The sequence below is a fragment of the Indicator indicator genome, chromosome 4, assembly GCF_027791375.1.
Source record: "Indicator indicator isolate 239-I01 chromosome 4, UM_Iind_1.1, whole genome shotgun sequence".
NCBI classification, from domain to species: Eukaryota; Metazoa; Chordata; class Aves; order Piciformes; family Indicatoridae; genus Indicator; species Indicator indicator.
The window spans coordinates 11,895,162-11,911,038 of record NC_072013.1 but is presented as its reverse complement, the minus strand read 5'-3'; the positions used below and the strand labels follow the sequence as shown (position 1 = coordinate 11,911,038).

At 44.5% G+C, this 15,877-nt stretch overlaps 2 protein-coding genes across 6 annotated transcripts in view; both read left to right on the top strand.

Annotated features, from left to right (window-relative positions):
- The window catches only part of CELF1 (CUGBP Elav-like family member 1), a 46,997-nt gene extending 46,290 nt beyond the window's left edge, over positions 1-707 (top strand). For all 4 annotated transcript variants that reach the window (XM_054400127.1, XM_054400129.1, XM_054400128.1 and 1 more), the window contains one exon: positions 579-707. The gene's annotated coding sequence lies outside the window, so the exon portion shown is untranslated. The remainder of the gene's footprint in view (positions 1-578) is intronic.
- Positions 708-7,877: 7,170 nt separating this feature from the next.
- Positions 7,878-15,531, top strand: RAPSN (receptor associated protein of the synapse). Of its 2 annotated transcripts, XM_054400540.1 has the most exons (8): positions 7,878-8,093; positions 10,522-10,860; positions 12,090-12,248; positions 12,572-12,670; positions 12,767-12,889; positions 13,843-13,896; positions 14,497-14,696; positions 15,459-15,531. In XM_054400540.1, exons 1-8 carry the CDS (start codon positions 7,878-7,880, stop codon positions 15,529-15,531), a joined length of 1,263 nt encoding a protein of 420 aa, XP_054256515.1. The 2 variants fall into 2 exon arrangements, with proteins under 2 accessions (XP_054256515.1, XP_054256516.1); XM_054400541.1 differs by lacking the exons at positions 12,767-12,889; positions 13,843-13,896 and having other exon boundaries at positions 7,902-8,093.
- The last annotated feature ends 346 nt before the right edge of the window (positions 15,532-15,877 follow it).

Genomic DNA, 15,877 nt, shown 5'->3' with positions numbered 1-15,877 from the left:
CAAGGCTCCTAGGGAATGAGAAGGGACTGTAGCTGAAGGAAGGAACATGAGTTTCCTAGGCTACCACTGCCTAAGAACTTCCCCCGTTAGGATGCAAGAAAAGTCTCATCCATCAAACCACCTTTGAATCCCTTGTGTCCTCTGTCTTGTCTCTTGTGGTTTCAGTTGCTCTGGGCAAACGTTAGCCCTGGAGCCATTTTTGGAGTTGGTTTCCTCAGGAAGGAGCTTCCTCTGTTTTCCTAAGCAGAACTGGTAGAGAAACTGGGCAGAGGACAAGGTGAATGCATGCTAATTAATTATCATTAGGCTGTGGAAATGCTCCACAGGCTGGGCGCTGAGAGAGAAACCCAGGCCTCTGCTTCCATTTGGTTTCTGGCAGTTTGATGTTTACTTGGTGTCCTTCATGTACTTTGACTTTTACTTGTCCATCGTTGGCATGTGCTGCCCTTCCCTGTCATCTCCCTTCCCCAGGAGATCTCGTTGTACGGTGCCCATTCTTGTTCTCTCTCTCCGTGTTTGGATGTACTGCTCTGTGTAACTCAGTGGGTCTCCCTCTTTCTGGTTTGTTTTTTTTCTAGATTCCTGCCGTTTGTTCATCGTTGTGCCTAAAGCATGTCGATGTGGCGTTCAAGTACATCGTCCAAATCCTTGTCTCTTCAGCTTCTCTGATGCTTGAACTCTCACCTTTGACCTTGTGTTGACCTTTGATGCTGATGTGTATTTTTATTATGTTTGTTTCTTTCCTTTTTTTTTTTTTTTGTGCTGCCAAATTGGTTTTGCTAGAAAGACTGCTGAAGGGGAATATTTAAACTTGCATTTGAATATAAAAGAATTTCTATTTTTCTAGACCTTCGTAAGATAACCACTTGATTTTGTGAATCTGATTCTTTGTAATTGTCTTCAGAGCAGCCTTGCTAGCATACCTTGTGGAGTATTTGTATTCCTGTGAACATACAGCCAATCACTTTCTAGGCTTAGATTTTCCTGTGTGCTTAGTTATAAAAACACAGTTTTGAAGAAAAAGTCAATTATGTGGTGTGAGTCAATCTTCCCAGGAGGCTTCCTAGTCACATTTTGCTGATCTGGTTTCTGTGCTTGAGGAGACAGCATGTGTTTTTATGAGTTCAAACTTGTGACTTGAGTGGCATCAGCAGAAAACACTTGAACCACATTTTCTTATGATTGTAGCTTCAGTTTTGCCCTGGCATTTACTGATTTTTTTTTTTCTTTTTTTTTTAATTATTAATTTTATTTTTGCCCCTGCTTCCCTGTGTGATTATCAGTCTGCAGTGAAAATTTGATCAAAGTTGATGTTGTATTTTGTTAAGCTCCAGCATGCTTGGTTTTTTTGTAACTACAATCTCCTCAGCAAAATGTGATGTTTTCCTTTTAATCTTTTGAACTAAGATAGAGCCCAGAAATGTTTTGCATGTTTCCTGCTGTTTTCTTCACACCCTCGTATATATCACCTTCACCTCTCTGTTTTCTGTAGTTTGTGCAAAAACTGAGCAATTTAATGGGTTTCAAAGGTATCCTTCAAATTGGTGGGTTTCGTATGACAAATAACTGATCAGAAGCCACCTGAGGGCATCTACCTGTGCACTTAGACTGTCTGCCTGACAGAGCACCTGGCTCCAGGTCCATCTCCAGTGCAGTCAGAGGCTCTGCAGGGGCTTGGCTGTGCTGTTCCTGCAATGGAGGTTTTGGTGGAAGGGGTAGCTGAGGAGCAGAAAGTTGGGGGAACTTTACAGTATTTCTGTTTCCAAAGTTATCTGCAGCTAGGGCTCCTTTGGAGCACTCATTATGAGCATTCTGTATAATTGAGGGCATGTTCTTGTGAAGTCCAGCCCCAGTTTAATACCATCAGTTAGACCTTGGTGGCAGGATCCTGGAAGGATCTCTAGATCAGTTTGAAATATGCCAGAGAGAGCATTTGTAAACCTGGCCCTGCAACTGCTAGCTCTTTTCCCAAGTGACAAGCACAATACAACAGCCTCTGAAGCTGTTACCTGAACAGGGTACCATCCCCAGCTCTCTTCTCAAGGGCCTGAGCTGGGGAATCTCTACGGAGATTTCTTTTAGTTTTTGTTTAGTTTTTAATTGGGCAATGAGCTAAGCAGTTTGTCTGGCATGTAGGATGAACTAGAACAAGTTACTGCTTTCTGGGTAACAGACTTCACCCTACCCTATGTACTATCTGCACAGGTAGAAGGTGGGATGTAGCTTCTAGATGAAGGCACCTGAAGGGTGTGTGCTGCGAAGACATTTCAGTCAGGAGAAGCAAGCTAGTGTGGGTATCTGAACAGCAGGAAATGTGATACAAAATCCCAGGAGAAGGGGTTTTCTGAGAAAACAAATTGTGTTTGATTGGATAGGAATCTTACTTTTGTCCAGCACTTGGGATAACACAGAGATGCAAGAGCAGTTTTTCCTATCCTACTCCCGAGCTGGCTGAGGATGCTGTGTTCTCAGTAGGTACTGGCTAGATGTGTGCAGACAGTCCTTAATCTGCTTATGAGACAGAACATGTCTGGGTGTGCTTTGACCTGGGGTCAAAGTGTGAGGCTGGGTGACAGGATGGTTGATTTGGGAGGTAGGGTGGCAGGCTGGCTGCTGTTAGTCCCACAGTCTGAATGCACAGGGCTGTGGGTGGGAGGGGGGCACTGGTAGTCTGCAGCCGCTCGAGTAACTGCCAGTACGTTTCTGTACGTGCGCATTCGGTTCCATAAGGAACCATGGGGAAACCTGTGGAGAAATATCTGAATTAACCAAAATGCCAAATGGATGTCTCTTTCCTTTCTTCTTTCCTTTTCTTCCTTTGGTTGTTTTAATTGTTCTGTGGTGGTTTTAATGGATTTGAGACAGTGGAGCAGCAGCTGCCTTTCTGATTTTTGGCTGCTTTTTGTGAATAATTTAAAAAAGAAAATTTACATTTTGGAGACAAACCTGTGGGCTTTTTTATTGGTACAAACATTGTATTTAACACTAGGGGTTTTGTACAGTTTTTTGCCTTTTCTACTAGAAAACAATGTAAAGTGATTCACAATGTGACGAGAAAAACAAATTGCCACTATGACCAAATGTAGAGTCTGTTCTGCAGTAACGGGATTTAATCAACTCTGAAGTCGTGGTTCAGTCATAGAAATGCTTTTCTTTACCTTGTTTGAGCTGTTCCTCTTTTCTTTTCTTGTTTTGATTTGCAAAACAAATTGTCTTTTTGTGTGAAATTGTGTTGTACTCTGTAGAGAATTACAGATTTTACTTTAATGGTTTAAAAAGCAGAGGAGCACACATTGCTTTTCTGATCACAGAGTTTGTGTAGTGGATTTAAAAATGAAAAGATTTGTTACAAGTTTTGAACGAGCGAGTATGTGTTAAAGGAATTTTCTTCCTTCTGTGTGTGTGTTGTTTTTTTTTTTCTTTTTGTCCCAAAGGGCAACTTAAAGCTGTTTTAATTGCACAGACACACCGACAACAAGTCATTTTGTATATGCCAAGTGTGGTACCTTCCTTTGTTTATTTGCTATTAAACTGTTTGAGAAGAGTCCTTGTGTGTTGTATTTGTGTCTTAAACTTTGAGGGGTTTTTTGTGTCCAAGTGTGGGAAGATGAGGAGAGAGATGAGGGACTTCTCTTCCAATTTCTGTAACTGTGAGCCACAAAAGTTACCATGACCCAATACCACTTATTGTGGATGTACTCTATGGATTTTTACCTGGAGTAGAAATGGAAAAGGTTTTTGGTTGTTGAGCTTCCATTTTATATCCTTTGTCAATCAAGTCCCCTTGTGACATTAGATGCAGAAGAGCTGAGAATCTTGAGTGTTGCAAACATGTGATACACTGAGGAGGTGTAGGTACGTCCAGCCTGACAGTTGGTGCTGTGTGGCCACTTGCCTGTCTATGCACTGTTTCATGGTGTTTCAGGGGCTAAATAACCTCAGCATAATGCCAGATTGGAGCTATACAGGAACAGCACCTGTGTGTGGGATTAGAGACATGCCAGCTTGTATGAGCCCCATAATCAGCACTGCCTCCTTACCCTTCTAGGAATACGGCCAAGCTTGCTGAACCTGTCCTGCTTCTGCAGCATGAAGGTAGCAGCACTCCCCAGTGCTCCTGCTCCTGGAGCTACTGAAAGCCCAAATGGGTTGGGGTTACTTCCTAGCTCAGGTAGTGTGAGAAGCAGAAGTTACCTGTTTTGCTTTGAGAACTAAGAGGGGAATAATTTGAAATAAAATGAGTTGTTAAAAAAATACTCGGTGTAGGCAAAGTAGAATTCATTTAGAAACAGGCTGTGAGTTTGACATTGTTATTGCCTCTATGGGAAGGAAAGTAGCACAGTGGCCATGACTTTGCCACATTCCTGGCAGCTCCTAAAACAAAGTGATGTTACTGCTTCCTTCTGCCATCTTGCATCTCAGAGACTGCAAGCATTCTGAGGGTAGCTATGTTTCTCTCTGGTGTCCTTTCCCTGTTATCTGGAATACTCTGTTTCACCCTGTTACTTCCCACACAGACTGTAAATCTGAGAGCACTTGGGAGCATCAGGATTCAGTGCTGCATTCCTCTCCCTGCAGTGCTCCAACTGTGAAGCGAGGCCCTGAGCCACCTGCTGCAGAGTGTGCTGGGAGTCCTGCTGCCAGCATGCAGCTGTTGAGAAGGGAGACTGGAGGGGACTGCACTTCAGATGCCTCAAAGGGGAAGGATGGAGAGAAAAAGGGTTGTTTAGGCAGGATGGAACATTCCTGTTGTTCAGAAAACTGGCAAGCTTCATCTTACACAGCCAAAGCTCTGCTGGTTGCACCACGGAACTGATACTAGATCCCTCTGGGTAGGTGGCTATTTTATTTCCTGAGGAAGTTTTTGTTTTTTTTTCTTTTGATTTAAAAGGCCACCACTAATCAGTAGACAGTTAAACCACAAATAAGAGCCAGTGTGTTAATCTGCAGATAATCAGCATTTCACATGACTTGTCCTATTTATCAAGATCGATAGGAAATACACAAACCTGTAAATTAAGTCCTGATGTTGAATGTTTTAGGAGAATTTTTTTTCCTTTCACATCCACCTTCACCTTTCACTACTTGTTTTGACTCATCTCCAGTCTTCCTGACTTTACCAGCTATGTTCTGCTGTCTTCTTATGGCCAGGAGCCACTGATGATACATTATGAAGAGCAGTGAAGAGGAAGACAATCAGCTCAGTGTGGTCACTCTGAAGAAGTGACTGTGATTAGCTACACTGCATGTATAGCTCTACTGCATGACAGGTGAGAGTCCCAGATTTGGTGTTTGCAGTTCCTGAGAAGAAGCTGTGGATCATTTACTGTAAAAACTTATACCTGAATCTTGTACTAACTAGAGCCACAAACTGATGATCACACTGCCATTACTTGCTTGAAGCAGCACAAGTAGTAAGTGTCTTGGTGGTTGTACCCATTTACTAGTGGTCTGCTCATTAGCAGAGTACATTTCTGTGTTTCGAAAATTACCAATCTGACCTGGGTGGATCTAGCCCTTTACTAGATAGGTTTTTCTTTCAGGAGGCATGTTGTGAGTTGATTCTTAAGAGACTAAGCACCATTTCCTGGGAGAAATCAAAACCAAGGCAGCAGAGTGCGATCAACGGGACAGATCATTTTCCCTCTTTGATGGGTTTTGATGAACTTCAAGGCATCCTCTTCTCACTTCACCTATTCTTTCTGGGATACCAGAGGGGGGCAGTGGTCCAGAAGCATCAGGATGAGTCTGAGCTACAGGACCTTGTAGAAGGTCCAGAAAAGAGTGATGTGATTTTTGCTCTCCAACTTCTTGAGTCCCATCTCAATTCTTATGTAGCAGACTCCAGTGGCTGTTGTCCCTGGCCTCTTAACTTCTCAAAGTCCAGCAATACGGTGGCCTCACCATTATGAGAGCTTTCAATGGGGATCAGCCTTCTGCTGCATCTTGTGTCCATCTCAACACCCACATTCAGAGAGACCTTATGAGAATTACTGCAGGGAGGAAGGACTTTTTAAATTCTGAATCATACTTGTATGGAAGCCCTAAAACCTATAAAGTCCTTAGCTAGTATTTTAACAGTGCTGCTGACGTGATTTTTTGCACCTTAACCACCTGTGCCTCAGCATTACTTTTCGTCAGCCTTTGTAGATTTTTCTACTCCCAGAGTTTGCAAGTACACAGCACGTGTGCTGAAACATCCCCTAGCACCTTTCTTCTCTGAAAAACAATGCTAAATTAAGTAATGCAATTATGGAGGATATAAGCTTCCAAAAGAGAACTGGTCTGATTGTGGCAAGACTTTTCTACCATTTAAAATGTTGGGTTTTTTTTTTTATATTTTTGCTAAGAAAATTTTGGTTAAATGTATGGATGGAATCTCTTAAGATAGTGACTACTATGTTGTAAAAGCTCTGGGCAAGCTGTGGCTCTTTATTCTGAGGAGATGTGACCTCATGAAGGCTCCCTTGGGTTTGTGTTCCCATGACGCTAGCCAGGATGGTTTTGTTGGTATTTTACCTTTTCTTGGAAAAGAACTGCCACCAAATTCACATAGAAGCAGGGAGGCAGCTGGAGACATGTGTACTTCTGCATGTGGGTCTGTTATTAAAACTGAATTCTTCTCTTTGGTCTGTAAAAAGGATCCCAAAACAGGTGTCTGGGACATTTGTATCTGAAAAATGCTGGATATCCTGAGGCATTCCCCCCAAGTTTGGTATCTCTTCTTCTGAAGGACAGAGTAAATCTGTAGATAACCAAGACCTGGCCCATTAAAAATACACACATCAATGGAAATATGAAACTAGATTCCTAGAGGAGGTGTGTAGTTGAGTTGAAGTTGCCTTCTAATTGAACTAACAATTCTTTTACACAGTCAGAGAGCGCAGAAATCTGTTGCTTTCGGTCATTATTGTAATTCATCATAAAAGATCAAGTTCTGGATGCACAACTTCAGCAGTGCCTTTGATGACTACTGCAGAAAATTCTTGGAGTGTCACAGGTATCTGATCAGTCAGTCACAAACAGAAGTTTTCAAGATACTTAGCTGCTTCTTGTCCCTGAAATTAAGAAGTCAGTGCCATATTTGCAGCAAACCTGTGACAGAGCTAGCTTTTGTCCACAAGCAGCCCATATTGCCAACTGTGGTTCCCAAAGATGAGGCTGAATTTTGCACCTGCCAGCATAACAGGTGCACTGTTGCAGGTATAATACTGGACATGTACGTGCTGGAGCCACCTAGTTCATGCCTCACATCAAGTCATGTATTGTTCCTAAAACTCCTGTCCTGGCAGAGGCGGCCACCTCCCAGGCTAGCCCACCACCACCAATGCTTGTGAAAGGGGATGGCCAGAGAGAGGAGAGTGACAACGGAGACATCACTGTGACTGCAGGCAATTGTCTCTTTCCAGTGTATTTATAAACTGCATACTGGTGGGCAGGAGTGGCAGTTGGCTGCTGTGACCTTGGGAGCCTGAGCAGCATTCCTGGGAGCCTCGTGAGCCAGACTGGCAGGAACAGCTGCAGCCAATGGGGAGGAGTCCAGTACTAGCTGCCTGGATTGAGTTTCACTTCTGTTGCCTGAGATTTTTCTCTTTCTCTCCCTGTTGTGCTTTCCCTCTTTGTTTATGAGATTGGGCAGGCAAATGCACTGATGGAGCCCTAGCCAGCAAGGCGTTTGCCTTGTGGATTTGGGATTCTGCCTTCAATGCTGAGCAGCCACTTCTTGCCATTGCCTACCACAACTCCAGCCCCCCAACATGGCTCGGCTTTCATGGCTTCAAGCCTTCTGAGCACCCAATCCACCCTCCTCTGCTGGGGCAGTTTGTGTTGTGATCTCGTCTACGCACTTCCTTCTCGCTCTCCTCAGAGGTTAGCGTATGAGGCTTTTGAATGCAAGGGAGATGGGTCAGGACCAGACAAAGCAACAGATAGAGAAAGGACTCCACCTTTACCAGTCTAATCAGACCGAAAAGGCCTTGCGAGTCTGGATGAGGGTTTTGGAGAAGTCTGCGGATCCTGCTGGCAGGTTTCGGGTTTTGGGTTGCCTCATCACTGCTCACGCAGAGATGGGCAGATACAAAGATATGCTGAAGGTAAGGAGAACTGGAGATGAATGCATGCTTTGTGTAGTGCCCACTACAGAGAGTGGCTGGAAATTAAAATGTGAAACTGGGGGGTAACCATGTATATAATTGCCTTGTTGACCAATAGCTCCAGCCCACAAGATAACACAGAATACTCCTTTTCATTGGGTCTGTTCTCTCAGCATGCCCAGGTTTTTGAGGCTCTCCTAATAATCATGGGGACTTTTCTTGATTTATTCCCTACACACAGACACGCCATGCAATCAGGCTTCAGGAAGAAGGTATGAAAATAGGGCCTTTGCTCCATCAATGTAAAACTGTTTACAGTGTGTATGTCAGTGTACAAAAAGATCTCCAAGTGAGCTCTCTAGAATATGCAGCAGTCTTGTGGAGATGTGCCTGTTACCAAATAGCAGCTGAACAAGAAGATATCTAATACAGACCTTACATTGGTTTTTATTACACTCATTTGTTTGCAGTGGGGCAAGAAAGAGGGAAAGAGGATATGCTTTTTTGGTAGGAGGTGTTGAGAGACATTCCAGGAGGGATCTGACAGTTGCGGTCAAAGAGGGGCTCCCAGGTTGTCAGGACAACATAGAAGAAACGAGGATATGGAGCTTAATGGAAGAAAGGTAAAAAAGAGCTGAAGTTACACTTCAAGAACATGAGGATGACCATGTTAGATTAAATGAGCAGAAAGAAGCTGGGGTGTGGATCCAAGAAGTAACAGGATGCACATAGAGAGCAGCAGGCAGTGTTTAGGGAGGTGGCAAGATGATGTTGTAATAGTCTTAAGAAACTATCCCAGCCTGAAATAGGGTCTTGCTAAAGGGCCTTGATATTCTAGTCCTGATAGTTTTGTTTGCCTCTGACTAGACTGGTAATCATTCAACATATAGCACAAACCATGAAGGGTGTACCCACATCAAACTTTTTGGTAGCTCCATTTAGAGCAGGGACACATCTTCCTAGTAAACCCATGCGTACATTACAGCCCTATCTTAAACCCAGATTCTCAGGATGAAGAAAAGAGTGGTATCAATACACTCAGAAAACATTTGAAGCTAAACAGATCTGACAAGTGATGTGAAATTAGGTGGTGGCAGAAACAGACTGACCAGGGAAGAGAGAAGCAAAAAAGGTAAGATATAGCTACCTGAAGGGAATACTGAAGGCTTCATGGAAAACAAGAAATGAGGAAAGGAGTGGGCTCAGTGCACTTGAACTTTAATGTGTTATCTGAGAAGAGAACAGGAAGTGGGATCCCAGTAGGTGAAATTTAGTTCTTTCCAGTATTAGGAAGGGAAAAAGGCTTCAGTCAAACTGAAGTTTTTACACCACAAGTCATCAAAGATAGAGGAAGGAGAACTTTAGCAATAAACTATTGAAACAGAAGGTAACAAGATAAAAGGGATTAGAATTAAAGGCATGAAATTAACTGTGATTTAACAAGGGTGGTGCTGCTCAACATCTTTTGGAGAGGAGAATTACTTCACACCAAGAAAAGAGGCTGTGGCATTCAGGAAATAATGAAGAACTTGAGCAAAGGTAAGGGAACGTGAGGAAGCCTGAGCTAATGCACATTACTGGGTGCACACAGCAGCTTTCCTAAAGTGCTAAGTAGCTGGGAACTTGTATACTCACACACATTTATGGTTGGGCTTTTTTTTCTTTATTTTGTGAAGAATGTAAAATGTTCCAGTAGCTTAAATTATTTTGTGTTACCACTATGAAAAAAGGAAGTAATCAGTGCCCTTGGGAATTGTTATCTGTAAACATAATTGATAATCTGTAATGAAATACTGAGAAAATTGCTAAGCATTTACCTTTGCTAGTGGTACCAATTCAAGCCAGCAGTGTGCTTGCTTTGTCATGAAACACAAAAGAGTCACTGCTCAGAAGGGTTTGCACTCTAAAGGAAAGAGACTTCAAGTCATTTAAAAGAACTGTATGCAATGAATCCTGCGGGTTACAGAACAAAACCTGTCAATCAAGACTGCAATTTGTTGGTAAAAAAATTGTTGAAAGTAGCTTACTTTCTTTTATTAATAATGAAGGTACCCGATTAAGAATTCCAGAGAAAATGGAATAAATTTGGTGAAAGAAAACTGAACTGCGTTGTGTCAGATGTTTCCTGCTTTACCTGCCTCTCTTGAGAGCCATTTAGCAGTTTTTTTTTCCCTAGCCACCAGCCTGGTTCAGCTTCCTTGCCTGAGAGACTGTGTGGAAAGAGGGGGAGGTTTCTTCAGGCTGCTTGCAGGGTTTAGACCACCAGATAACTGCTCAGTGTACACAATGCTTCTCAGTCTGTGCTGCTAGAATTGTCTACCCTGCTCAGAGATGAGTCACTTCTCCAGTACAGGGTGCTACTCTGGGTATTTGAGCTATCTGTAAATAAATGACACACTTTTATAAACACTGTCTTTTCTACTTAAAGTTTGCAGTGGTACAGATCGACACAGCACGGGAGCTGGAAGACCCAGATTACCTTACAGAGAGCTACCTAAACTTGGCTCGCAGCAATGAGAAACTCTGTGAATTCCAGAAGACAATCTCTTACTGCAAGACGTGCCTGAACATGCAGGGTACCACAGTCAGCCTGCAGCTGAACGGCCAGGTCAGCCTCAGCATGGGCAATGCCTTCTTGGGCCTCAGCACCTTCCAGAAGGCGCTGGAGTGCTTTGAGAAAGCTTTACGCTACGCACACAACAACGATGACAAGATGCTGGAGTGTCGCGTCTGCTGCAGCCTTGGCAACTTCTACGCCCAGATAAAGGTGCGGTAACCTAAGGGACAGAAGGGTGATTGTCTCATGGATTCGGGAAAGAACTGGAAATTGTGTGAATTTCACCTTATTTCTCTGGGAAGTGAAGTACTGAGGAAGCACTGTAAGCTAAAATCTCTTTGTGAAATCATCATGGAGTTCTCTCCTTCACAGTAAGGATGGGAGGATTTAGTGTACTGTTTATACAGCACCGCAGAAGCAGCTGTGAATGTTCTGTGTGTTGAAAAGATCAAACTTGCCTTCAAAGATCACATCAGAGGAGCAGCACACAGAACTGGCAGCCAGAACTCCTGGATTCTCTGTTTCTCTGTTTCTGTCACAGGCAAACAGCTATGAGCTAAACAGACAGGGACTGAGGGGGGGAATGATTTCTCCTTTTGTTGCTAACAGCCACAAATATGTTTCCTCACAAAGTCTTGACTTTTGCTACTAATGGAAGACTCAACAACTGAAGTGCTGAAAACTATCAGGAAACTTCCCTGAGAATACCAAAAATAAAGAACATTGTGCTGGATACTTTTAAGATATGAAATAAGAAGGGAGGAAGTTGTGGCTTCCTGTATGCATCTTGGAGAATTAAAATATATGAGAACTTTTCTAGTCAAGTGTAACTTGTTGAGACTGATTTTAGGCATTTAGAAAATTTTATGCACTCACTGTAAAATAAGATTTCTTTCTATAACACTTCTAATGCAGAAAGATGCTTAAAAATGAAGAGTTATACCATTACTTAATGTGGATCGCTTGAGGCCATGATTTTTTTTACTCCTGTTTCCTGCAACGATGAATAACCAGCCTCTTGAAGATCCTGACTTCATCATGCAGAGAACATCAGGATTCTGTGTAGATGTTGAAAGCAGCAATGACTGAAGAGCAGAGAAGAAGGGTGTCAGCCTTTGGTTATAGAGGAGGGTGAATGGTTCCTACAGAGTAAGGCTGATGGCATACTACATAAAACTGTGTCATTGTCACAGTGTATGGTGGGTTGAAAACACCCTCCAACATTAACATGTCCTAAACCCAGAGAGTAATATGAATATGGTATATGGCAACTGCACCTTCCACAGTCTGATATCTAGTGATTCACAGCATGTGGAAGAGGAGTAGCAGGAGTTGAAAGGTGTACAGAAATTTGCAAACTGTTGTGGTGTTAGTAAATAAAGAGGGTTTTTTTCCTCCTTTTTGCTGTAACTATTGTCTGTCTGCTTCTCTGCTTACAGGACTATGAGAAAGCCTTGTTCTTCCCATGTAAAGCAGCCGAGCTGGTGAATGACTACGGAAAGGGCTGGAGCCTGAAGTATCGTGCAATGAGCCAGTACCACATGGCAGTAGCCTATCGGAAGCTGGGGCGCTTGGCAGATGCTATGGACCGCTGTGAGGTACAGGGTGTGGGCAGATGGCAGAGCTGCCAGGTTTCTGCAAGGGGATCTTGCTTACAGGATTGGGAGAATGAGAGATACCATGGCGCAGTCACTTGACGCTAGATGTTCCTGCTGCCTCCCGGTCCTAGAGATGTGGTTTCAGTAACCCAGGTCTATGAATGGCCATTGGATGGGAACTTGCGAACAAGACTTTATTTGCCTTAAAAAGTTTGTGTCATTTCCTTTTAGCTGACCTTTCAGTGACTGCAGTGCACAGTCCCAGCCCTGCTGTTCTGAACCAGAAACAAGCTCTTTTGCTGACCAAAGACCATTTATTTCAGGAGTCCATGAAGATTGCCCTGCAGCATGGTGACCGACCCCTGCAAGCACTATGTCTGCTGTGCTTTGCAGATATTCATCGCAGTCGCAAAGATGTGCAGGTACAGCTCTTTCCTGACAGGAAGGACAGAGGGGATAGCAAGAGAGTGTGTAAAGTAGGCCATAGCAAAGATGTGTTTTCCTCCCCTCTTCTATAGACAGCATTTCCTCGGTATGACTCCTCCATGAGCATCATGACAGAGATTGGAAACCGCCTGGGCCTGGTCCAGGTGCTAATAGGAGTGACTAAGTGCTGGATGATCCAGAAGGAGCTGGGCAAGGTCAGTTACAAGATCATTTCTACAGAAATTTGTTAGATTAGATTAGATTAGACCATATAGTCTTTCTCTGAACTGTAAACCTCCTCAAAGTGCAGTAGAGACTTGGCCCTTGGTTCTGCTAGCAGGGTCTGTTACATTTGTCCGAATGATCCCTCTTAGCCTGGAACCTGTTAGTAACGGTGTGAACATCCTTGCTGAGTCAGGCTGCCAACTTACAGAATGGTCTCATCATCATCAGTCCTGGTGACTTGAAGCACTACACTAAGAAACCAGCACTGAGGAAGGAAAGCCTGCTCCTGCCATTGTAGGCAATCAGCTTATGCTTACACTCTGAAATAGATTCCACTGCCTACCTTTTAGCTACATGACTAAGCTCATTGCTCATTGTTGCAATAGCGATGATGTTCAGACAGCTCCACAGCTCCACCGTGTGCTTTGCAGACAAACATGGCATCAAATTCCCAAAGAAACTTTGAAGGTATGTAAACTGTGATGTGAAACAGGTAAGTGAGAACAGAAAATCGTTTGGGAATATTATCAGAATCAGATACAGAATCATTTGTATTCTGTGCCAAGCATTAGAGGGAAATCTGCCCTGGTGGGTCAAGGTCCTTTATGCCCATTACCTCAATTGTGACCTCCTCAACTGTCACAACCCTGAATACTCATCCAAGCCTGTTCAACTTGCCAGTCTCAGTTTCCATTTCTCATGCTACTCATCCCAATGTCAGTTACCTAATAAAGCAGTTTGCTGAGTTTCCACTTTTGGGAAGGGAGGAAAATCTGTCAGGCAACTATCTTGCATCTCCAGAGCTGCAGGAGTGCTTGTTTAGCCAAGTTCTACTCTGTGCCTCTTTACCTCATTCTTTTTAATAATTCCCACAAAGCATTCAAAGAAGTCTGTTTTTTATATGTCAGACCAAGAACTGATGATACATGCTTTCCATTCACAGGCTCTGGAAAGCATTGAAAAGGCACAGGAGCTGGCAGAGGGACTAGGGAACAAGGTAGGATCTTACAGCTTCTGTTCAGAACTATCTGTAGTCTTCTGTCAGGCAGCTTAAGAAGCCAAGCATTGAAGTAGCCAGACTTGTTATTGCTTATTAACGGTCAATGCCTGGGACTTGCTTTGTTGTGATGTGTTCAGCTGTGAGCACTTGCACCAATGATCTTCAGTGTGCAGCTCTGAACAGTGAGGGAGGAGTCACAGTGGGATAAACAAAGGTGGATGGAAGCAGCGAAAATGGGGTATGAAACAAGCAGAGAGCTAGAGGATTGGGAGTCCCTTAAAAAATGTTTGTCCTGATAAGCAGCTGAACTGTGTGCTGGCTGGAGGCAAAGGGAAGTGGAATACAATGTCACAGCTCAGGGAAACCTCTTGATGAAGGGCTGCAGCAGCTTTAAATCTGGCAGCCCTTTTGTGATACAGAGAAGGAGGGTTAATGACAGGAAGTGGTGAAAAATCCTAATGTCCTCAGGCTGATTCCTGATTCCCTCACCCAGCTTTCTGTACAGATGGCTCTCTAGCTGGCTGATGCGGCTGATTTCTACTCCCCCTGTTACTGGTCTGCCTTCACCTGTCTTGTGTTTCTGCCCTTCATGTGCAGCTTGGCCTGCTGAAGCTCCACTGCCTGTGTGAAAGGATCTATCGCACAAAGGGGCAGCAGCAAGAATTGCGTGACCATGTAGTGAAGTTCCACGAGTGCGTGGAGGAGATGGAGCTGTACTGTGGCATGTGTGGGGAGTCCATTGGGGAGAAGAACAACCAGCTCCAGGCATTGCCTTGCTCCCACTTCTTCCACTTAAAGTAATGAGCTGGATGTACTAAAGGTCCTTGCCATGACATTAGAGATAGGGAAGAGCTATTGACACCCAGAGGCAGGACAGTCCTCTGCCTTTGTCCTGCTCACCTGTGCCCTGCAGGATCCCTTTGCAGCATCATGAATCTCACAGTCCTGAAGGGTGAGATTTACCCATAAAATCCTTCATCCTACTTCTGCCCTCTAAATGACTGTTCACCAGTGTCCTCACCTTGTAGGTGCTTAGCCCACTTCATAATCTTATTTAATTCACCTTGGTGAATTGGTTCTTCCCTCCCAGGCAGGTGGGATTGTTGTCCCCTGAATCCCCCCCACCTTCTCTCATCTATTGCACTTGAGGTGAAAAAGGTATTCAGTTTGTTACTGTACTACTGCCAGGAAAAGAGTTTGTTGTGATTTTTTTTTTCTTTTTTTTCATTTTTAGAAGTAGCAAAACACTTAGTTTTAAGGTCCTTAATTTTCAGAACACAGCTCATGATGACACCAAACTACCCAGTAGTTTGATCCTAATGAGCACTGTGGGTTTGTCCTCAGCAGTACAGGAACTGTCCTTTGTGGAGGATCATGCTGCAGTGACTCCATGGGACGGGTGGAAAAGGGATCAAACCCTTCCCCAGGGCGGGAGGTTTGCCTTTTTTTCTTTTTTTTTTTTTTTTCCCTCGGTAGTTGTCTAACATACAGAGTAGCAGCGGCGCGGGAGAGCCTCCGCCCACAGAGGGCTCCCTCCGGACGACTTCCTCCCTTTGCAGGTGCCTTCAGACCAACGGGACCCGGGGCTGCCCCAACTGCCGCCGTTTGTCGGTGAAGCCCGGCTACGTCTGACCCGCCCCGGGGGCTCGGCCTGCTTCCATGGCCCCTCGGGCTCTACCTGGCGACGCGGGGCTAAGGGCCGGCGGGAGGAGGAGTCCTCGCTCTCCGCTCGGCCCCGACCCGGCGCCGCTCCTCCCCCCTCATTCGCTGTACGGGGTTGACGGTAATAAACGCTGTCGCCGGAAAAACGCCTGCCTCCTGCGCCGCCGTCCGGCAGGGGCAGCAGCGTCCGGGCCCGCCCCTGCCCCGCTCCAAGATGGGGGCGGGGCCATCACTCAGCAAATTTGGCGGGCGCACGTGACCTACGTGCCTGTTGCCCTCAGGGCCCAGAGCCGCAGATTCGCCAGACTCTCCCGTC